The 24,312-nt window shown below is 46.1% G+C and overlaps 1 protein-coding gene across 1 annotated transcript; it reads left to right on the top strand.

Moving 5' to 3' along the window:
* On the top strand, window positions 1-24,050 carry LOC148045372 (maestro heat-like repeat family member 5). Its single transcript, XM_087715088.1, has 21 exons — window positions 1-54; window positions 2,096-2,203; window positions 4,174-4,290; window positions 4,766-4,888; window positions 5,443-5,592; window positions 6,457-6,576; window positions 8,370-8,449; window positions 9,718-9,853; window positions 11,188-11,283; window positions 11,435-11,539; window positions 12,057-12,192; window positions 13,042-13,148; window positions 13,473-13,622; window positions 14,151-14,305; window positions 16,283-16,430; window positions 16,787-16,968; window positions 17,203-17,340; window positions 18,021-18,135; window positions 21,600-21,743; window positions 22,312-22,488; window positions 23,824-24,050. The coding sequence occupies exons 1-21, from the start codon at window positions 1-3 to the stop codon at window positions 23,977-23,979; spliced, it is 2,697 nt and encodes an 898-aa protein (XP_087571214.1). The 3' UTR covers window positions 23,980-24,050.
* The last annotated feature ends 262 nt before the right edge of the window (window positions 24,051-24,312 follow it).

Here is a 24,312-nt window from a genome sequence, read left to right as displayed (position 1 = left end):
ATGGAGGAGGCAGAAATTTTGGATACCATCTTGGAACATCTTCATCCTCTCCAGGTAAGCAGGGGTCACTGGGGTCCCGGAAGTCCTTTGTGGAGAGATTGCGGAAGCCACTGCTGCCACGATGGAGATAACTGACCCCCAAAGTAGACAAAGGTGGTTCTGGAGAAGTGGCTGTACGATGGGGCCCTTGGTGGGAGGAGCATGGAAGGACCATGGAATGATCGCCTCAACCATTTCAGACTTCTCCTGAACATCAGGACAATGCGATCCTTAGAGTCTGTCACCAGCCCTGGAACGCTCCCAATCCATGGAGAAAACCCAAAGAAGGTGGAGATTTTTGCATATCTGGGATCCCACCTCCAAGGCAAAGGTCTTCTGACCCAGGCTTCCTTAAAAAGCAAGAAGTAGAGTCTTGGTCACAACTGTGAATTCCTTTCATTGAGAGTCAGCCAGGCTTGGCAAACAGTCTTTCAGAGGAATATTTATCTACACGAACCTTATCTCGCTTGGAGAGCTGCCAGATAATCAGTTTCCAAACACAGGGCAAGGCAACACTTGGCACGGAGTCTCTTATAGTCACAAACAGAACTTCCCACTCTTGAAACAGCCAACCAACTGAATGCCTAAGCCCTCGTCTGAGCTTCCCTCAGTCCCCAGGACTGACCCATATTCTTCTCCAACCTTCTCATTGTCCCACCCTATTGCCAGCTCCACTGGAGGGCCACAACAAAAGGGAACATTAATGGCAAGGTGCAAGCAAGGATGAGTGCAGTCTGGATGCATTGGCAAGAACTCACTGATGTGTTACTGGACACACAGATGCCAACCCGTCTTGAATCTAAGATCTACAAGAGAACCATCCTCCTGTTGCACTGTATGGCCCTGAATGCTGGGCAGCAACAGGAGGGAGCAAAGTCTCTCTCCATGCCATGGAAATGCAAATGATCCCTTGGATATCGGGCACCTCCCTTTCTGACCACATCACACATGACACCATTTGACCACATTTTGGTGTGGCACCAATTACAGAGAAGATGAGAGAAGTCTGACTCTGCTGATAAGGACACGTCCCGAGAGCAGCACCTTCCACTGTGGCCAAGGCTGCCAACCAACTAGAAGTCAGTGACTGGTGACCTTGTGGGCATCCAAAATAAGGATGGCAAGAGGCCATCAACAAAAATACGGAAGCTGCAGGCCTTCTCCCAGGTGATGCAGGTGACAGAGCTAAGTGGCCCTCAATGATCCAAAACTGGACCCTGCACCTGTGGGAATACGCTAGGAAGAAGAAGATGGGGCCCTTGGTGCTCCCTGGACTTGGTTCTTTAGTTACACAGATTTCATGACGCAACTACATCATCAGTGCTGGTGAGTGTGATGTTTGCTCCCTGCTTATTTGGGGCAAGCTACTGTGTATAAACAGAGAGCAAACTTCACTCCCCTCTAGTTCTGATTATGTTTTCTAGTTGGGCCATGAAATATCTGCAAGAAAACCCTTCTTCTCCTCCACTCTGAAAACCTTGTACTCCCTTGTACTACTGACAATGTTCCCTATGTGAGGGATGCCCGAATTAATCATGAGCCTCAACCCAACCTTCAAAAGAAATCCAGTTATTTATTAGGAGCTTCATATCCATCCCATCCAAATGGAGCCAACTCTGACCTCACTTTATTGCGTGCTAGCTCTGACCCTGTTTCCCCCTCCCCCAAGGTGGGTCATCAGTCGACGAAGCAATTTCACAGGTTGTAGATGTTGATAAATCAAGGACTACCAACCTCTGGAGACTGGTTGCTTCCTGGCCATTCCAATCGGAGGAAAAAAATCCAGACACTTCATCTCACCATTTGTGGCAGAGCTTTTCCTTCTGTTCCTCTCAAAAGCTCTCTTGGCTCCAGCTGATGCAATCCGGATGGTCCTTCTTAGGGGCTTCGTGTCTGTCCCAGCTAGAAAAGTCGAATCAATGATCCGATGCACCCTGAGGCAGAAGGGAGACCAACCCTCCCCTTGGAAACACAGAAAAACCTCTTCCTTCCTCTGCTCCTTCACTTCCTCACAACTTCTTTTTTGTTGTCCTTGTTGTCGTTGTTGTCAAAGCAGATTCCTGCAGACCACAAAGTCACCAGGGGGAAAATGAGTGGATGGCAGCCCATCAGCCAGAAGCTTTCAAGGCAACAAAGCACTTCCTACTTCTTGTCTAAAGAGAAGGTAAATATGCTGAGCTTTTCCCCTTTTAGGGCGCCAGTTGTCTTAGACAAAGGTCAGAAGAGGACAACTTGCTTATCTCCATCAATTTTTATCTCTTTTCCTCTTCTGTGCTTTGAAATCTAGGGTAGAGTTCCAATCCATCCATCTCCCCTTTCCATATTCCGCTCTTGCCATTGCCAACCCCGCTCACTTTGTTGTCAGTATCCACAGTTTTCTTATCTCTTTGCTCATTTTGTCCTTCCATCTTTCAAATTCTGTCCTTCACTTTCTTCATTTGCTAAACATCCTCAGTTTCTCCATCAGATTTTTCTGTTTTGTATTCCATATTCTCCAATCTCTTCAATTCTCTCTGTCACAACTAATAGATTTTGAATTTCAAACATAATCATTTGCAATATTACAGTTTCTTTTTTTCTGCTGGGCCATTCTTTCAATTTTTCAGATACTGCCACTGTAGGGTTCAAGGCTATTTTAATAAACTTCAAACAGGTTCATTTATTATCTTTATAGATATATTAGTTTGATAATATGATATTTTATATAAACAATATATGGAGATTATGAGAGGAGGTTTAAAAGCTTTATCTAGAATATGTTATAAAGATGTATTGCGATTGGATGATTTTAGGATGATTTAATGGAATATTATCATATAATCCTATTCTAGATTTTGAATATTATATATAAAAGGACGTAAAAACAATTATAGTCAAATTAATGTTGAGATATAATAATTGCAATATACATGAATATAGGTGAATTTAAAATATGTGATTTGATATGAAAAGCAGGTGATGACTATGGAAGAGATGCATGGAAGTACCGTAACCAACTGACACACTTTCTACAATTTGTAATGGAAGATGGCTTTTTTATTTTTATTTTTGTGTTTGTTTGTCCTTGTTCAGAAACAAATAAAAATTGTTTAAAAAAAGAGGACAAATTCCTGTAGCCAACTCTACACTGCCCACTAGTCACGGCCAACTGGCTGTGGGTTAATTCAACAATTCAAATGTTTTCCAATAATGTTAAAAGTCATTTTAACGTTTGTCGTTTCATTTTGTCTCTCCTTTGGCATCCTTTCTTTGATGCTTATGCATCCTTTCTTTGATGCTTCGATATTAGACAGACAAATGAATATTAGAATTACAGACTTGGAAGGGGGCCTTGGAGATCTTCTAGTCCAACCCCTTGCTCAAGCAGAAAACCCTTTACCATTTCAGGCAAATGGTTGTCCAATCTCAACTTAAAAGCCTCAAGTGATGCAGCACCTACAACCTCTGGAGGCAAACTGTTCTACTGGTTAATTGTTCTCACTGTTAGAAAGTTCCTCCTTAGTTCTAGGTTGGTTCTCTCCTTGATTAGTCACAGACTAACATAATAAGAGAGTTGGAAGGGACCTCGGAGGTCTTCTAGTCCAACTTTCTGCTCAAGGAGGAAACCCTATACCCTTTAAGGCAAATGTTGTCCAATCTCTTCTTAAAAATCTCTAGTGAAGAAGCACCCACAACTTCTGGAGGCAAACTGTTCCAGTCATTAATTGTCTTCATTGTTAGGAAGTTCCTCCTTAGTTCTCCTTGATTAGTCACAGAATTACATAATAAGGGAGTTGGAAGGGACCTCGGAGATCTTCTACTAAGATCTTCCACTAAGAAGTTTCTACTTAGTTCTAGGTTGGTTCTCTCCTTGATAAGTTTCCATCCGTTGCTTCTCGTCCTGACTTCTGGTCCCTTGGAGAATAGGTTGACTCCCACTTCTTTGCGGCCACCCTGAGATATTGGAACACTGCTATTAGTGCAACTCTTGTTCCCTACTGAGTGGGCCATGGCGGGTAAGCCATGCTTAGTTGGAAATGGCCCTGTGCTTGACCACACTTGCTCCTTTTCTGATCATCCTTTGTCCTGTTCTTCCTTTTCCTGGATGATGGGTGGAGCTCCCTCAGACTCACAAACTCTTTTTCCAACCTTCAGATAAACCTGTACAAATATTATGGCTTCAAATTGAGGAATACCAAGCAGAAGGACCTTGTAAAAGATCACCTCAAGAAGCTTCTGGCAATCTCACTTGAAGACGAGACAGACAGAGAGGTGAGTGGGAGTGGGCTTCCTGTGGGGGCTGAGACCTGCAACTTTGTGGGGTCCTTGGTGCTCTCTGAGCTTGGTTACAAGAAATGTAAACCTTTTGCGACCCAACTCATTTCATCAGTTCTAGAAGGGAACAGGATTTGAAGAGGGGAGGTGAAGGGAGGAGAAGAGAATAGGAGAGGAGAAGGAGTGGGCGGAGGAAGGAGGAGGGGAGGAGAGGAAGAAAAGGAAGGAGGGGAGGAGGAGGAGAACTGTGGGGTTTTTGGAGTAGGAGGAAGAAGTCTGTGGGGTCCTTGGTGCTCTGTGTGCTTGATTGCTTTCTTGCAGACATTTTATTACCCAGTTAGGTAATTTCATCAGTGGTAGAAGGGCCTGGGGCTTGCAAAGAGGAGGAGGAGGAGGAGGAGGAGGAGGAGGAAGAGGATGATTAAAAAAAGAAAATGCAAATATCCTAATTCACAAGCATTGCTTTGCCTAGGGAATCTCGGAGAGCATCCACCTAGCTGCACACCATCATCTTCCCGAAATTCTCTTGGTTCTCAGGGAGGTCGGTAACATCGCACAGCCCAAGAGACCATCTCTCTTGGAAGACTCCCATGAGGTAAGACAAGGGATGGGGTTCCAAGGTCCAAAACTCAGTAGAGAAGAAGGCTGGGGGATTCTGGGAAGGAAAGTCCTAGATGTTTAGAAGGATGGATGCTCCAGGCGATCTGGTCTCTTCAGGCTAGTCATAGATCTCAAAGACCTGAGACCAGCGCTGAGATTGTAGGTGGGGCTGGAAATTCTCCACCTCCATCTCCTGGAGGACCATTTTATAAGTCTAGAGAAGATCATGAATTGTCCAACAAACGTCTCAAGTAGACTCAAAGGTGCTTTTTCAAAGGGCTTGGACTTTGTTTGTCCTTGAAGACATTTCGCTTCTCATGCAGGAAGCTTCTTCTGTTTTGACCAAAGTCAGAACTGAAGAAGCCTCTTGGATGAGAAGCGAAACCTCTTCAAGGAAAAAAAGAAGTCCAATTGCCTTTGGAAAAAGCCCCTTTGGGACAACCATGACCTGGATGACTAAGAATCTCCATCTGTTTCCATCCATGGCTTCTTGTCTTGTCTTCTGGTGCTTTGGAAGAGAGTTTGACCCCCTCGTTTTTGTCCTGGCAGGACCCACAATATGTGTCTGACAGAAGGATTAGGACAACATTAATCCTCTGCTATGGACAAGCAGCCCAGGGAGCCTCCCCTGAAGACCTGGGTGATTTCATCCAACCCATCGTGTCCGAAATGCTTGTCCAGTACTCCACTATGAACAAGGTAGGCTGGTTTCCACTGGAATTTCTCTGGATTTCAGTTGATGGTGAAAAAATATAAGAAACGTCTGTAAAAACCAACCAAGCTCAGGGAGCACCAAGGGCTCCACAGTTCAACCCTGAGCTACAAATATCCCCTTTTGGTGAACAAGGACAACCTGACTGCAGTTCTTAGAGGTTGCTGGGGAGAATCTAGTTTAAAACAAGTGACCTCCAGCTCCCAGTTATGCCTCCCATTCAGATCTGCTTCCTGTTCCAATTGCCCTGGAGATGATGAAATGCTAGGGGTTTCTTTATCTATGGTCATATCACATTCATTACACTCAAGGCAGCGCATTATCCTCTTTCTTCCTTTTCACACAACCACAACAACCCTGTGATGTGTGTTGGATTGAAAGAGAAGAACTGGGCCAGATGTGGACTCACCCAGCTGGCTCTCATGCTGAAGGTGGGACTAGAACTCACAGTCTCCTGGTGATTGGCTCAGACAGTTGACTTTCATGGCTATAGTGGGACTAGAACTCTCCATCTCTTGGTGATTGGCCCAAAGTCTTTCAGCTGCCTCTCATGCCTAAGGCGGGACTAGAACTCTCCATCTCTTGGTGATTGGCCCTAAGTCTTTCAGCTGCCTCTCAGGCCTAAGGCGGGACTAGAACTCTCCATCTCTTGGTGATTGGCCCTAAGTCTCTCAGCTGCCTCTCATGCCTAAGGCGGGACTAGAATCCAGAATGTCCAGGGGGTATTTTGATTGGGAGCCCCCCGGAGTTCAAGAAAAAACTGTCAGCTATGTAAAGGTTGAAATAAATAGATGCACCCTCTTCCCTCTGGTGTCTTCTCACCTCACCCTCTTCCCATTTGGGTTTCCCAGGACGAAGGCCTGAAGAAAGCCTTCATGAGGTCCATCATCATGGTCACCAAAGCGGCTGCCCTCAGCAGGAGGCAAGACCTCCATCTGCCCCAGAAACAGGAATTGGTCACCAAGATCATCGTAAGTGGGGACGGGGGGCAGGTGCTCCTGGCGCATTTAAGTTTGAAAGAGAATTTGAACTGAATTTAGTTCTAATCAATTGGGCCCCAAACGATTCTGTTGCTAAGTGGGACAGCTGTTAACTGAATTCTGCCCCATTGTATGACTTCTCTTTCCACCGTTGTTAGCTGAATCACTGCCGTTAAATTAGTCACACGGTTGTTAAGTGAATTTGGCAACTCCTTTGTTTTTATTATTAGTATTTATTTTTATATCCATAGACAGACAGACAGACAGACAGACAGACAGACAGACAGACAGACTGACTGACTGACTGACTGACTGACAGAAAAATAGATGATGATGATGATGATGATGATGATAGATAGATAGATAGATAGATGATAGATAGATAGATAGATAGATAGATAGATAGATAGATAGATAGATAGATAGATAGAGTTCTGACCCCCTCCTCCATCCAGTAACGAATGCCAAGACAAATTTAAATGGAATGTACTTTATTAGCAAGACACCAAAACCTCGGTGGCTGAAAGCCAAGCATAACAACAGATAAGGACCTTGGCAGCAACTCAGACAAGCCTCGGCAGCAATCCAGCCTGCCAATCTAGTTACAAAAGTTCTCCAACTTTTAATCAATGCGTTAACTTCTGCAAGAGGGTCGTGTGTACAAGCAGTCCTTTTTATAGTCCGGAGAGGAGCCTATAGTCTGGAGAGGAGTGCAATTACCTCCTGTAACTGCGCAACTGTTCCTGGCGCCTAGTAGCTCTTCAGTGCCAAGCATCCAGGAACAACTCACTGCTGACCTCAGGCTCACTCTCCCTTGTTTCCTCCCCACTGGTCCAAGGCTCAGGCGCCTGGTGGCCAATCAGCTTCTCTATGCCCTGCTTGGAGTTGGAACCCTGTCCAGGGTCCTCCACATCCTCCAGAGCCGACTCATCGGGCCCCTCGCTGTCAGAGTCTGGTGGCAGCTCCAACGGCTCCTGCTGGGTCACAACAGATAGATAGATAGATAGATAGATAGATAGATAGATAGATAGATAGATAGATAGATAGATAGATAGATAGATAGATAGATAGATAGATAGATATGGATGGTGAGCGAGAGAGAAAGAGAGAGAGACAGACAGATAGACAAATATTTAATATATAAAGTAGAATGAAAAATAGAAATGGGAAATTAGGGGAAGAAAAAAAATGCATTGAAACTTTCTAGAAGAAACTACACAGCCAATGTCCAGAATGGCAGAGGGTGGAAGTGTATAACATTAAGAGCGGTGGATTTAATTCCCAGAATTCTCTGGCCTTTAGGGGTCCTGAGAGTTGAAGTTCACAGGTCGTAGTGAAGCCCTAGTTACACATCCCTGACTTAAACCATGGTCAGGAGACACTGCAAACTGCCATCAATGCAGGCTGGTTCCCAAGCGACCAAAATATGATCCTATGATCCCTGAGGAAGAAGAGCCTCTCAGAACTTCAAATCTGGGTCATAAGTAGTCCTTGGGTGTTAGAATTAGAAGAACAAAGTTGGAAGAGACCTTGGAGGTCCTCTAGTCCAGCCAGGAAACCCTATACCACTTCAGACAAATGGCTATTTGGAAATGAAAATTTCCCCTTAGTTCTAAGAGGGATCCTGCAGAGATCCGTCATAATTTTAAATGGTGGCTAAGTGACCAGTTGTAAGTTGAGGACTTCCCATGTCAACCAGGAAAGGCGTAGAGATGGGAATAGTGCCAGCTGGATGGTGGCCACATCTCAGGAGCTTTCTTACACGTCTTTCCTTCTCCTTTCAGGAAGTCATTGAAGATGAGCCCCTGATACCCTTGTCTGTCACAATTCTCCATCAAGCCATCGTCACCATCACCTGCATGAGGTATGTACCTGCACCACCCTCATCTTTCCCCCAGCTGAGGAGGAACTTGGAGTTGCACCAAGTGATGGGATTTCCGTGGAAAGTCCCCGTGCTCTAGAGCATGGGGGGTGGGTCAAACTCCATTTCATTGAGGAACACATCAGGGTTCTGGTGGGTGGGTGGATTGATGGTTCGATGGATGGAGAGAGAGAGGGAGGGAGGGGGAGGGAAGGATAGATAGATAGATAGATCCAGGAGAGCAGGAGTTCAAACTCCATTTCATTGATTTGCTGGAAGAAATGTCCTTCTGGTTTCGGCTCCAAGTGAGGAATAAGACATTGGAGACATGGAGGCTGCTTGGAAAGATGGTTTTAATGGTGGACAGGAGCACATGGCTTGAGTCCTGAACAGAAAAGGTGATAACGTGCTTCAATGTTGGTGGAGAAGAAGAGAAGGGCTGAGGGAGGGGCTTGCTAGGCTTTTTATAACCTGTTCACTCCCACCTCTGTTTCCTGTTCCTGTGTAACAAATGTATTCTGATTGGTTGTCAGACTCCCATGGGGCCATGCAGGGGCACCTCTCTAGGCTGCGTTTTGAATCCAGATTTGGTTGAGTTCTCAGATGCCATTGGGTGAATTGGGTAAAGGGCCAGTATCATCATGCCTTAATCCCATCACTTGGAGCTGAAGGGGAGGATTCTTTATTATGTAAAGGGAGTAGCTTGGTCATCTTAATGGCCCATTGATAAAGGGGGTGGGGGCAGGAAGCTGCAGGGAGCTATTCTCTCTTCCTTTTCACATCCAGGGAAATATTCTGACTTTTCAATATTTCCTAGGATATTTCATTTTTCTGGGAGAGGGCGGGGTGATAACTTTCCATAGGAGGACACATCAGGGCTGTGGTGGGTGGGTGGGTGGAAGGATGGATGGATGGATGGATGGATGGATGGATGGATGGATGGATGGATGGAGAGGGATGGATGGATGGATGGATGGATGGATGGATGGATGGATGGATGGATAGATAGATAGATAGATAGATAGATAGATAGATAGATAGATAGAAGATTCTTTACACTGAGAACAATCAATCAGTGGAAGGGTTTGCTTCCAGATGTTGTGTGCTCTCCATCACTCGAGGTTTTCAGAAAAAGAGAGGACAAGCATCTGACTGGGATGGTTTAAGGACCATTAAGCAAGAGTTGGAGTAGAAGACATCCAAGGTCCCTTTTAGCCCCCTGAGTCTAGGATCTCCTCACACCTCCCTCCTCTTTTCTTGTCTTTAATCAGCCGTATGAAGCCCTCCTTGAACTCTGAGGTGAGGTCTGAAGTGGTCAACCAAAGCATCCGGAAGGTGTTTTCATTGCCAGCTCTCAAAGTAGCCACAATGAAAACAGATAGCCAACCCCCATCATCTCACTCTCAGGTGAGCAGTCCAGATGGAGCAAAGCAATAGGGGATCCACCTGGAAACAAGGATGCAGTGAACAGGATTCCTGATCTCCTCAACAGCCCTGGATCCATCCCTCGAGCCAAAGGTCCCCTTGGCTTGTCCCTTCCTCTTTGGTCTTGAAAGTCTGCTTCCCCTTCTCGTTCTACGTTTCTGGATCCCAGGAGTCCCTATTTTGAAGCCCTAAACATTTCCAGGGGTTTTTCCTCCCCATCATTTCTCTCTTCCTCCACTTCTCTTTTATCTTCTGGTTGAAGGATCTTCTCAAGATCAATTCCCATCTCCTCCCTTTGCCCCACAACAAAAGAAGGGCCATGGTGGGGCAGAGCAACCATGGTCTGCAGGCACTAGCTATGATTCCTAGCAGAGGTGGGTTCCTACCAGTTTGCACCAGTTCGGTAGAACTGGTTCGTCAAATCCACTGAAACGTTTAGAAGAGGTTCCACCATTGGACCCAGAAAGCAGGCCACACCTACAGAAGAGGTTCCAAAAAATTTTGAAATCCAACACTGACACACACACACACACACACACACAGAAAGAGAAAGAAAGGAAGAAATAAATAAAGAAAAAAAGAAAGAAAAAGTGAGAGAGATGAAAGAAAAAAGGAAAAGGGGACAGAGAGACAAAAGGAAGGAGAGAGAGAAAGAGAGAGAGAGAGAGAGAGAGAGAGAAAACACCTGGTCAGCAAGCTACTTCCACCAGGTCACATGGCTGGCAAGCCACTCCCACAAAGGAGGCCACACCCACAGAGTAGGTTCGAAAATTTTTTGAAACCCACCACTGATTCCTAGGTAGTCTCAGATAACCCTCAGAATTCACATGCTTAGCAACCGAATCAGATTTATGATAGTCGGAGTATTATAGGGTCACATGACACCCCTACTGTGACCTTCTGACTAGTAAATAGGGAAGTTGGATTCACTTAACAACTGTGTGACCAACTTAACAACCAAAGTGATACATTTAACCCCTGTGGCAAGAAAGTTCATAAAATGGGGGCAAAATTCACTAATGTCTCACTTAGCAATGGAAATTTTGGTCTCAATTGTGGTCGTAAGATGAGGACTGCTTGTATTTGAATCTCCCAGAACTGTTAAGGAAGAAAAAACGGCCCTGCAAGGTCAGCCACTCCATTTACTGCAGACCTCTGGACTTCAACTCCCAGAATTCCATGGCTGGCTCAGGAAGGTTGGGAGCTGCAGTGCCCCAGTCATAAAGGGGACATCACCTCTGGATTTCTGCCTCTTTCAGGAGCCGTTCCTTCCTTAACGCCCCTCATTCCTTCTGACATTTTCTCCTTTTTTTTAGGATTTCTATCATCAAATAGCCACTGCCTGCAACAACATGCTGACCGGATTGCTGTCTGAAGCTCCCAATTTGGATGCCCTGCAGGAGATCCTGATGGTAAAGAGAGATCTTTCTTGGGGTGGGTCGCCCGGTCAGCCAGATGTTCAGGCTGGATTTGGCCCTTCTGTCCCCCTGTGGAGTCTGTGGCTCTTCCAACTGGGAATGACCCATTCCTCCTTTCCTCCCTCTCCTTCGTTTCCCCTGGCAGCACACAAATCCCTGGATCGATTCTCCCAAGAGCCACGAGAGATGGAGGGCCCTCAAGGCCATCAAGCACCTCTTCAAATTCGTTTTAGAAAATGTCAATTTCGATGTAAGTCTCCCTTTGGGATGAGAAGCAAAATGTTTTCAAAGAAAGGAAACCCCCCAAGAAAGTCCAGCTGCCTTTTGGGAAAAGCACCTTTGGGATGTGACCAGGAGGATACAAGGAGTCCTGCTTGAGCAGAGGATTGGAGGAGAAGACCTCCACGGTTCCTTCCAGCCACTGCGGTTCTGTCATGCTGTGATACTGAGATTCTGTAATTCTCAGGTTCTGTGATTCAAAGATTCTGAAATTCTGAAATTCTCAGGTTCTGTGATTCAAAGATTCTGAGATTCTAAAATTCTCAGGTTCTGTGATTCAAAGATTCTGAGATTCTGTAATTCTCAGGTTCTGTGATTCAAAGATTCTTATATTCAAATATTTGATAATTCTATGATTCTATCATTCTGTGTATCTAAGATTCTGTGGTTCTGTGGTTCTTATTCCCTGATTTCAGCCGGCTGAAAGCTTCATGAGCCCCCTCCCCTTCTCTCTCCTCTTTCCCCTCCTTTCCCCTTCCTTTCTTTAGACCACAGGTGACTTTTCTTTGCTGGGACAACTGGTGGCTTTGCTGGCCCTGCACATTGGCGACAGCAGACCAGAAATTGGCCGGATATCCGCAGAGGTTGCCTACCACCTGCACCACCTCCTCATGAGCAAAATGGGTGAGAACTTTGGACTCCAAGGGTTGACTTGCTGCAAGAAGACCAGGGATGCTCCCTGCCCAGGAGAGCATTGGGTGGCACAGTCTGTGGCTTAGCCAAGAAACGTTGGGTCGTTGGGCTTGGCAGAGATGCCTGGAATTGGCAGTTGATATTGGCATTTTTCAGGGCCAGGGGTCCTTTTAAGAAGGCGATTCTCACGTTGTGAGTCAGCTAGGGAGGAGGAAGAGGAGGGGGGAGAGAGAAGGAACGATGAAGAGAGGGGCAGGGAGCAAGGAGGGGGAGGAGAGGGAGAAAGGAAGACAGGGAGGAGAAGGAGGAGGAAGAGGAGCAGCAAGTGGAGGAGGAGATGAGAAGGGAGGGAAGAGAGAGGAAGAGAGGGAGAGGAAGATGAGGAAGGGGAGGAGGAGGAGGGAGTGGGGGAGGAAATCAAGAGGGAAGGGAAGAGGAGGTAATGAGAAAGTAGCGAAGAGAGAGGGAAAAGAGTTAGAGGAGGAGGAAGAGGAGGAGAAGGACAGCGGGGTCCTTGGTGCTCTCTGAGCTTGGTGGTTTTCTTCTTGACATTTCATGACCCAACTAGGTAACGTCATCAGTACTTGAAGGGAGGGATCTTTTCTCTGTGCTTCCATAAGTATTGATGGTCATCCCCCCTGATGACGTTCCCTAGTTGGGCAATGAAACACCTGCAAGGAAACCCCCCCAGGTCAGAGAGCACCAGGGACCCCTCAGGTCGACCCTGAGCTCCAGATCTTCTCTTCTCTTGCTATGATTAAAATGACCATCAGACGAAGGAAGTTCCCAGGTTCCGAAGGCCAAAATCTGACCTTGCGGTTTCTTCCCCTCCCTCCCAAGCAAAAGAAATGGACAAGAAACAGAAGAACATTGTACATTTGCAGAGGGAGGAATTCCTTGTTTCGGGCTCTGGGATCTTCCACAACAACATCTCCAAAATGGCGAAGGTATGTTTTGGATCAGCCTTTGGCCTGGCTTCCTTTTCCTCCTCCTCCTGACCCGGAGAGCCTCAAAGGAGTCAATCTCACAGTGGGGATGGCATTCTCCCAAGATTGGGCTTTGGGTACCCCTCCCCCCAATGCCTAGGAGGAAGAAAGGGTAGCTGCCATGTTGGCTTCTTTGACTCCATCCGAATCCCACCTGATGGAGGACATGGAATAAGGCTGCATCTCTACACGATGTGCTGTCCCCCAATCTGGGTCAAAGTCTCAAGAGAAGGGCGTCAAAGCTCAAGGCATCTCTGCATGGTCTCCTTTCCTTCTCTCCGATAGGCTTTTGGGAAGCATCTCAGCCCATTGCAGCTAACGCAGCTGCTCTTGGAAACCCTGGGGGCTTTGACACACGTGGACATCTCACACTCTGCGGGGCTGCTCCTCAACGCCATCCTATTGGAGTTTGGTGATGAGGAGGAAATGAAGGAAGTAAGGACATTGCAGGGTTTGGAGCAAAAGGGATGTAGGAGATTTTGTAGAAAACAAAGATGAGAATGGCTGAGACCTTTTTGGCTCAGTGATGACACTTCTTCTGGTTTTAAGAAGGCTAAGGCTGGATAGGAGGCCACTGAGCGATCCTAGGGCTGTTGAGAAAGTTGTCCAAACCTCCCAGAAGAAGGTAAGGGCAAAACAAAGGAGCCATTTTTTTCATGAAAAATAACATTTGGTGAGCCAATGTGGCAGTGGTGAAGGCGCCAGATGTTTTTATGGCTTTGTCAGCCGCCTTGAGTCGTCATGTGCGAATAGGCGGCAATATAAATCTCCTAAAATATACCAATAAATAAAATATCACAGGCAGCTGGACAAATCAGGAGTTTTTTTAAAAAAAACGTAGGGCAAACTTTGACATTGTGGGGGCCAATTTATTTTCCCCAATGAGTGGAAGTTATCATCCCTACTGCATCTCCAATGGAGACCAACACTGAATCTCATCCTCCAATCTCTCTTTTGCCATAGCTACCCATGATCTTGAAGGAGATCTACCAGCGTCTCCCGAATATTACCCACCCAGCAACCAAAGCCCTCGCCCTCAAGGCCGTATGTCACTTGGCCTCCAAGAGGGTCAACCAAGTTGTGGACATATTGCTGGAATCCTCCGTTGGCTGTGATGGGTAAGAAGAACTTCAAGGAGATGGGCATCCTGTTGTCTTGGATTCCTCAGAGTCTCTCAATCCTTTACAATGGGGTGAATCCCTGTTGCCTTTGAAGCCCTATATGTCCTACGACCCGGGTATCTGCGAGACTGTCTTCTGCCACATACCTCCCTCAGACCAATAAGATCGCACAAGTGAACCTTCTCTGGGTGCCGTCAGCGGGACAATGCCAGCTGGTGGCGCCTAGGAGTAGGGCCTTTTCTGTTGCCGCTCCGGCCCTATGGCATGAGCTGCTCCCTGAGATCTGGGCCCTGCCCACTCTCATGGCCTTTCGCAAAGCCATTAAAACCTGGCTTTTCCGGCAGGCTTGGGGCTGTTGACCCCATGATTGAGGTCCAGCCCCCTCCTGATTGGGTGTTTGTTGAGTTTCCCTTTTTAACCTTGTTGTGCCCAATTGTTTTTAATAATTCTTTTTAATTTTTTTCATTTCTGTAAGCCGCCCGGAGTCCTTCGGGATTGGGCGGCATAGAAATTTAATAAATGAAATGAAATGAAATGAGCTCAGGTGGCGGAAGAGGGTGGAAGTTGGTTCTCTAAGCTTCTGCGTTGGTTTCCAAATGTTTTGTTACCAGGCAAGGTAACATCTTCAATGGAGTTTAAGGAACGCTAGTGCTGATGATCTTCTGCCTGTAAGGGCTTGGTGTGGTCAGTAGGTCTTGTGATGGAAAGGTCACATCAGGTGTGGGTTGTCTCAGGTCAGGGTCATATCAAGTGAGGGTCTTCTGATGGGTCTTCTGATGGACCAGGTGAGAGTCATATCAAGTGAGGGTCTTGTGATGGGGAGATCACCTCATATTGAGGGTTATGTCAGGTGAGGAACTTGTAATGGGTCTTCTGATGGACCAGGCGAGAGTCATATCAAGTGAGGGTCTTGTGATGGGGAGGTCACCACAAATTGAGGGTTATGCAGGTGGGGATCTTGTGATGGGTCTTGTGATGTGGAGGTCATGTCAGGTGTGGACCATATCAAGTGAGGATCTTGTGATGGGTCTTCTGATGGACCAGGTGAGAGTCATATCAAGTGAGGGTCTTGTGATGTGGAGATTGAGGGTTATGTCAGGTGGGGATCTTGTGATGGGTCTTGTGATGTGGAAGTCATGTCAGGTGAGAGTCATATCAAGTGAGGGCCTTGTGATGGGGAGATCACCTCAGATTGAGGGTCATGTCAGGTGAGGATCTTCTGATGGGTCTTCTGATGGACCAGGTGAGGGTCATATCAAGGGAAGGTCTTGTGATGGAGAGGTCATGTCAGGTGTGGATCATATCAAGTGAGGGTCTTGTGATGGGGAGGTCACCTCAGATTGAGGGTCGTGTCAGGTGGGGATCTTGTAATGGGTCTTGTGATGGGGAGGTCAGTAAAGGTCGTGTCAGGTAAGGGTCTTGATGGATGTTTTGATGGGCCATGGGTGTGTCACAGATGAAGTCTTCTTGTGGGAGGTCACATCAGATGAGGGTCGAGATGGGAATGAACTTTGAAAGATATTTTATGACTTTTCTTGTCACATTCGTTAAATGAATCACTGCAGTTGTCAAGAGGGAAACATGGTCGTTAAGTGAATCTGACTATTCAATGTGCTTATTAGAAGGTCACAAAATGTGATCACTTGACTTTGGGATGGTCATAAATTTGAACCAGTTGTCCAGGAGTCTGAATTTTGGTCAGATGATCCTAAGGATGCTGGAAAGTGTGAAAACTGGGAATAAGTCACTTTTTTCAATGACGTTGTTTCTTTGAATGGCTCCTGGAGAAATGGTTGTAAGTCGAGAACTACCTGTGTATATATATTTTTCTGGCATGAGAGCCATTCATTTGGACTTCGGTTTTCCAATCCTTCCTTCTGTTTGGGGGTGGGGGGTCATCTCTCTGGCTGGCCGTCTCTTCCGAAATGGGGAAAGGATCTGATTCCCTCCCAATCGGTTTCTCCCCCTCCGCAGAAATGCCAGGGAGATTTGGGAGGCGCTGGCTGAAGACCCTTATGCCAATCTGAAGATCATGAAGCCCCTCATGAAAAGGCTGGAAGACCAAGACCCCAGCACCGATGCCCTCTCAAGGAGGAATAGCAAGTCCTTCATGCCCATTGCTGTAAGCCCTCCACTGGTGGCTCTCTTTCCCTTGGATCTAGAGGTGGGGAACACCTAAGGGAAGGGGAGAGGGAGGCAGTGGGAAAACTGCTGGGGCTAAAATTGGAGCGTCATTTGGCATAAGCCCCTCCTCCTTTTTAGGTGGAGGCAGATGTTTCTCTTCCTGGGCTCAATGAGAATGTATCTGTCGAACAAAACTCCTCATTGGCAACAGAAAGGGCATCTGGCCAGTAAACCCTCAGCTCCGTTCAGTTGGCCAGAGTCCACCCTGCAAGGGATTCTGGGGAAGAGGAAGAAGGTGATGAATCTAAGTAAACTGGGGAGCCCAAGGTGACTCTCCCTTCATTCCATTTCTAGGCCACCAATGCCCTCTCTTTCCTCCTGTCCCTCCCGAACGCTGCTGAGCTCCTCCCCAACAAATTCTCCAACCTGCTCCTCGCCCTGGTCACGCAGCTGTACTTCCTCCTGGGAGCCAGCAAGAGTGGATCCGGGAGGTCCAGCAGAGTCATGGACCGTTCAGAACAGATCAACCTCTTGAAGTAAGGAAATCTCCTGGGACCAATCTGGATCCAACTGGATATAACTGAAAGGGGAAGAAATAAAGGGAGGCTGATTTGCTATTGTGTTTTGTGGTTGTTGCACAAGCCGCCAAGTGAAAGCTGGAGCTCTCCTGAGGGCAGCGGGAGGCCGGTTGGGGTCAGGGGAAGCATGGCCTTTGCAGGGGGCATCAGCTGAAGCATTGGCACCGACTCTTCTCCCTTCCTTTGATTTAGCACGGCAGTGGAGGCGATCAAAAACCTCATCCTGTCTGCCGGATACAATGAGGAGTATGAAGATTTGACGACGCTGGGATGCTGGAAGATGCTCTTGAGCCCAGATAGTCTGTTTGAGGCCATTTTCCACCTGGTCCGGTAAGAACTTCAGAGTCCAAAGAACTTGGCCTTGAGTGGCAGTGGGTGAGAGAGGGAGGGGAGGGCTGAGGGAGAAGAGGAAGAAGAGGCAGAGAGAGAGAGAAAGTGAGGGAGAGGGGGAAGAGGGAGGGAAGGGGGAGGGAGAGAGAAAGAGAGGAAGAGGGAGGGTTAGATAGAGGAAAAGGAGAGAGGAAGGGAGAAAGAGAGTGAAAGAGAGAGGAAGGGTGGTCAGAAGGAGAGGACGAAGAAGAGGCACAGAGAGAAAGAGAAAGAAAGGGTGGTTGAGTGGGAGGAAATATAGAGAGAGGGAAGGGGAGATAGAGGAGAGGAAGGGAAGGGAGAGAGCGAAAGAGAGGGAGGTGGAGGGGGAGAGAGAGGGAGACAAAGAAAGGAGAGGGAGAGAGGAAGAGGAGGGAAGAAGAAAAAGACAGAGAAAGAGAGGGAGTGTCAGAGGGAGACAGAAGGAGAGAGAGAATGAGATGTAGAGGGAGGGACGGAAGGAGAGGGAGGAGGAGGGAGAGAAAGACAGAAAAAGAGAGGGAGGGTGAGAAATTCTGTAAATGGACTAATTCATTGAGTAATTCATTTATCCATAATTCAGATAATCATTTCTCTAGCTTGGTGATTTTCTCCTAACTCACCAGCAGATCTTATCTGATTTCTCCCTATTTGATCTTTAGGAAACTCTTTGCATACAATAAAGTGGAGATGAAGATGATGTTCAGACATGCCAACACCTACCTGCACCATCCCGACTTAAGGGAGAAGACAATTGGCATGGTGTTCTTCTCGGAGGTGAGGATGCACCACAACATTGTGGAACTCCAGGAAAGTTGTGCAGGATTCAGGGGGACTTTATGATTAGGAAGTTGAAGTTGTGGGGGCTCCATCACTGGAGGCTTTGAAGAAGAGACTGGACAGCTGTTTGTCTGACATAGTAGATGGTCTCCTGCTTGGTCAAGGGGTTGGACTAGAAGACTTCCAAGGTCTCCTCTTACTCTGTTAATCGATGGAATTGGAGAGAAGGAGGGAGGGAGGGAGGGAGGGAGGGAGGGAGGAAGATTCAATGACCCCAAATTCCGTTTCCTCTTTGCATTATAGACAGTTTTGTATTGCCATTCTGTAGTCTTCGACATAAGACCGTCATAGAACCTTCACTGGTCACTAAGTGATCGCAGAAACCCTCAAGCCAATGCCGTGGTCATAAACTTAGGATAAACCAGATATTTCAGTGATTTTCTTCTACAGGTTGTCCTTGACTTATGACCACAACTGAGCCACAACTGAGCGACTTATGACCACAACTGAGCCACAAATTTCTGTTGCTCAGTCCCTAAGCAGGTTTTGTCCCATTTTACCACTTCCTTTGCCACAGTTGTTAAGTGAATTGCTGCCGTTGTTAAGTTAGTCACACGGTTAAGTGAATCTGGTTTCCCCATTGACTTGGCTTATCAGGCGGTCACAAAACGGATCACGTAACCTCAAAACACTGCGACCGTTAGCATGTGAAGCTGACATCACAAAGATACGATTTCTTCTCTCCCTCGTAACTTTCTCCAGTCCTTCCTTCCTTCCTTCCTTCCTTCCTTCCTTCCTTCCTTCCTTCCTTCCTCTCCCTCTCCTCACTTTCCCTCTCCTTTTCCCTCTTCCTCTACTCAATAATCAATTTTAAGGAGTATTAAGGGGTGATATAGTCTATATATCAACAGATTCATATATTATAAGAAAACAATAAAGGGGGGGGGATTAAAAAAACAACCACCCTACTCCTTAATCTTAATCTCTTGAGCTGTTTTGGAATAAAAATACCTTCCTCCAAGATCAGGAATCTGTTAAGCCACTCGCGACTCCTGCAGCTTCTCGCTTATTGCATGTGTTGAAGTTCTTTTAACCCAAACCAAAGATGCCTTTTAAAAAACAGGTTTACATCACATTCTTATGCATGCCAGTTCTGTGTGTGAGGTAATTTAAGGTGGTTCTGACAAGTGTCGTCGGCATCTTCATATTCGGTCGCATGGGCAGCAAGCCACTCCCATCTGGTCACATGGGCGGCAAGCCACTCCCACAAAGGAGGCCACACCCACAGAGTAGGTTCGAACAATTTTTGAAACCCACCACTGCTATGGTCGTGCCAAACCAACCTTCTCTTCAGTCTTCCCTACAGGAAATCTTCGGTTTACAAAAGTCTTTCCAGAAACCCCTCCGGATGCCAGATCCAGCTGCTCTTCATGGAGCTCTCCATTCAAGCAGCCATTCGTCCTGGCAGCTAGCCCCACACCCTCTGTTCTTTAATCTTTTTATTGATGGAATTTTTTTCAAACGCTTCTTACTTTTTAAACTGGACTGGATTTTTTCTTCTTCTACTACTTTCTTTCTTTTTCTTTTTTCAATTCTCTAGTGCATATTCTTTTTAAAAACTTTTCTTTTTCTCCTGAAGTTTGGAATATAAAGAGGGGAGTAAAAGTAGAAGAAAAGAAGTTACACTGCCACTTAGAGGCTTGGAGGCTTGGAAACATTGTTTTTCTTTTTTTTTCTTTGCACATTTGATTTACATTTCAAGGTCTCTGAGCTTCTTTATTGAAAATGATAGACAGATGAGCAGGGACGTGCAGTCACTAGAGGCAAGGGAGGCAGAGCCTCCCCAGTCTCCTGAGAGAAAGGAAAGAGTTTTAAATATTTTTGCTTCTCGCCGCTGCCGCGCTCTGCCGCCTCGCCCCTCACCTCCTCCGTCCCCGCTGACATTCTTGGGAGCAGGTCGGGTGGCTGGCTGGCTGGGATGAGAAGAGCGGTTTGTCTTTGTGCCGGCCAGCCGGCCGGCCAAGCAGGAAGCAGGTCGGGTGGGGGTGAGTGCTGGCTGGCTGGGGAGGGACTCACCGCTCTTGCCTCACCAACGGTATCCTTCACCGCACGTCACTGCAGATGAGCATGGATTGTTTATACAGGTGCTCCTCCGGGGTACTATCAGTAAAAAGAAAGCCTTGAAAGATAGAAGAATTGCAGTGAACTTGTTTGGAACTTAATCAAAAAGCCTTGGATTCTATATAGTGGCAGTGTATACTATCTGGAGGAATGTTGCAACACGAAAAAGAAAAGAAAGAGAATGCAGAATATTGAACAAAGAACAGAAGAATTGAAGAAAAAGATGAACAAAGAGATAAGAAAATTGGTGATATTGACAGGAGATTGAGGATGGGAAAAGACAAGAGTGGAATATTGTTATGGGAGATTGATAGATCAGATTTCCAAAATATAGAAGAAAAAAGGAAAAAAATTGGGCAGCTCTAATGTTAGAAATTTTGGCAGAAGCATCGGTAATAACCAAAGTGAAGTTGATGCAAGGAACAGACGAGGGGTTTCAAGTCTTTACAAGATATGCAATGAAAAACAAGTTGCCAAGAGAAGTCCATATAAGATCTACCAAGAAAGCAATTAGAACACAAATACTACAAATGGCAAGAGATATAAGATTTCACAACTATTGGAAGGATACAGGATGATGTAATGAAGTGCTATAATAAAAACTAATTTAGTTAGAATATTACGCATAAAATGAATAATAGTTATAGTCAAATAAATGATTAATAATGAAATTCTATATAAATTGTAAGTGAGGACTATGGAGAGGATGCATGAAAGTTTTGTAACCACAGATCAATAATTTTATATAGAATACAATGTAAAGATGTAATATTACTGGATGGTTTTAGGATGATGTAATGAAATGTCATAATATAAATCTATTCTAAATTTAGAATATCTCACATAAAGAAGTAATAATAACTATAGCCAAATAAATGTTAAATAATTATAATAATTGTATACATATATATTAGATTGATAATATGAGATTCTATATAAATTGTAAGTGAAGACTATGGTGAGGAGGCACAGGAGTTTTGTGACCAATTGACATACTGTATGTGACTGGAGGGTGGTTTTATGTTATATGTTTATTTTGTTTGTTTAAAAATTAAAAAAAAGAAAAAAAGAAAAAAAAGAAACACTGTGACCGTCATAAATACGGACCGTCAAGTACCCAATTTTTGATCAGGTGACTGTGATCAATGGTCATGAGTCTGAAAAATGGAGTTGTCCCTTTTATCAGTGCCATGGTGACTTTCCGCCATCACTATATGAGGACTGTCTTTTCTTTTCCTCTCCCCATAATGGCTGAATGTGGCATCTCTTCATAGAGGCTCTGAGGAAAGTTCTCTTCCTTTGCTTGGTTAATAATCCATCACTCCACTCTTCTTCCCCAGCTTCTCTCTCACCCGGAGCTTGGACACTTGTTCATCATGAAGGACATCCTCAGGGTCCTCCAAAAATGGATGGCTGAGCCATATCCCCTCATCCAAATATTTGCTGTTCGTGGTCTGGGGTATCTTCTCCAGCACCCCTTTGAGGTAAGAGATGGGGGGTAGGAAGGGAGGGACTTTCAAGGGAGCAGCAGGTGTGACCTCACTCTCTAGGAATTCTACAAGGTTAGGAAGGGTAGAAGGAGGAGAAGAAGACAACCACCAGAAAGAGGATGCCCTCAGCTACAGTGGCCTCTCTTCTACAAAGATGGAGGCATCCCTGGAAGATCTGAAGGATCAATTTGGAGACAGATCCTCTTGGAGGACATCCAAAGCAGAACAAGAAGCAATGGATGGAAACCAATGAAGGAGAGAAGCAACCTAGAACTAAGGAGAAATTTCCTGACAATAAGGACAATTAACCAGTGGAACGACTTGCCTCCAGAAGTTGTGGGTGCTCCAATACTGGAGGCTTTCAAGAAGAGACTGGACAACCATTTGTCCAGAATAGTGTAGGGTCTCCTGCTTGAGCAGGGGGTTGGACTAGATGACCTCCAAGTTCCTTTTCAACCCTGTTATTCTATGTTCTGTGGGCTTCTCTGTGTTTGTCATTCCTAGACTCAGAGAACTCCAGTGACCATGTTTAATCGTTCCCTCTTTTCCCTCCTTCCTGCAGAATACGATGTTAGAGCCGGTGCTAGTCCCTGTGGTCAACTGTGCTTGTCACCCAGACAAGTCTGTAGCAAAAGAATCACTCCGGACGCTTCAGTTCCTTTTCCGGCATCTGAATGCTCAAACCTATGGATGGAAAGCTGTCAACCTTATTCCGGTCCTGGGGAATTATTTTGCTGATGTACGTCAACCAAATCACAACAAACTAATCCACCACCCCCTCTCTCTCTTCCTCTCCCACCCTCCCTCCCTTCTCTCTTTTTCTTCCACAAAGATCGCCTGGGTACCATCTGAAGAATTCTAATTTTATCAAAAAGTCTTAGAAATAGTTCAGCAACAACTGTGTTGTTCTCATCTAAAAGAGTGTGTGAGCTTGCAGATTATCATTGAGCCCTTCCAGAGAGCTGGAGAAGTGCCAGATGAGGTGGAAGAGAATGAAGGTTGCCACTCTCTTCAGCTTCACCAAACCACCATCAATCACCCTCCATATTTATTAAAAATCCCGATTGGTGTTGCTTGATCTCAGACACTTTAAGGTGTGTGGATTTCAACTCTGCTGGCCTGAGAAGGTTGAAGTCCCCACATCTGAAAGCTGCTCAGATTGGGAAACTCTGGTCTCCATCAGTATTTCTCCCTCTTGGCAACTTGGAGAGGTGAGGACTTCAATTCCCAGAATTCTCCAGCCAGCATACTGGAGTTGGAGTCCTCACATCTGAAAGCTGCAAAGATGGGAACCCCTCGATCACACCATAGAGGTTGGTCTGCAAGCCTTTTACACCCATGGCCAACCATTGGCATGGCCTTGTCTAGAGAAACAGTTGCCAGACTCCCCTTGCTTTGTCTCGTGAGTGGGAAACTGAGGCAGATCAGATGAAGAGGATGGGAGTTACGAAGGCTTTTATTGTAGGTTTAGTGGATCCCTCCATGCCTTTCTCTTTAAGGAAACAAAGGAGAATCAAATGTGAGACGTTTTCTCGCCTGAAATTTCTGCTCTCAGATTTTGCTCAGCTGACTGTTAGAATTAGAATAAGAATAAGTTTATTTATAGGCCGCCCTTTTCCCTGAGGGGACTCAGGGCGGCTAACAACTTATATGGGAGGGATACATACAATAACATATAACATAACACATAATTAAAAGAATAAACAACATTCATTCAGCATTCGGGTGGGGGCGAATTATAATCTTTACCCCCAGGCCTGACGGGATAGCCAGCTCTTGAGGGCTGCGCGGAAGGTCTGAAGGGTGGTGAGGGTACGAATCTCCACAGGGAGATCGTTCCAAAGGGTCAGAGCTGCTACAGAAAAGGCTCTCCTTCGCGTAGTGGCCAGCCGGCACTGGCTGGCAGATGGCACTCGGAGGAGGCCTAATCTATGAGATCTAATAGGTCTCGAGGAGGTAATTGGCAGGAGGCGGTCTCTCAAGTGTGTGTTGCAGTTTGTTCTTCTAGGTTCTCACAACACCTCCCACTTCCTAAATGCTATTGGAGGGACTGACACATTTCTCTTCCTTGTAGGAGGACACCGAGTTGCGCAACACCTCCATCACCCTTTTTGGCCTGGTCTTAAAAGGGGTCAAGAGGGCAGAGGGGAATCTGACCAAATCCATCCTGCACAACCTGATTCCTCTCATAATCCAGTTGGCTAATAGTTGGACCCGAGAGGTGAGTTGAAGGGCGGGGTCAACTAAGTTCCTGCTCTCTTCATGCTCCCTTCTCCATGAGACCACGCTGTACCCCCATCTTCACTCAGAGCAATGTGGTTGCATCATGTGGACCCTCTGGAAAAGGCAAAGAAATTCTGCAAACCTGAAGTTGTGAGGTCCTTGGTGCTCTCTGAACCTGGTTGTTTTCTAGCAGGCCGTTCTGGACCCAACTAGGTGACAGCATCAGTAGGTTGGAGGGGAGGGTTTGATCTCTGCTTAATGCTGGATCATTTTGATGTGGGTGTAGGTTTTCTGTTGGGTCATTCTTGGATTAGGGGGTTGTTTTCTTCTTGATGGTTTC

Source organism: Thamnophis sirtalis, unplaced genomic scaffold (genome assembly GCF_051295495.1).
Source record: "Thamnophis sirtalis isolate CommonGarterSnake01/CBP01778 unplaced genomic scaffold, rThaSir2_p1.2 scaffold_5, whole genome shotgun sequence".
NCBI lineage: Eukaryota > Metazoa > Chordata > Lepidosauria > Squamata > Natricidae > Thamnophis > Thamnophis sirtalis.
Note: the sequence above shows the minus strand (reverse complement) of the source record. Positions and strands in the feature narration are given on the sequence as shown.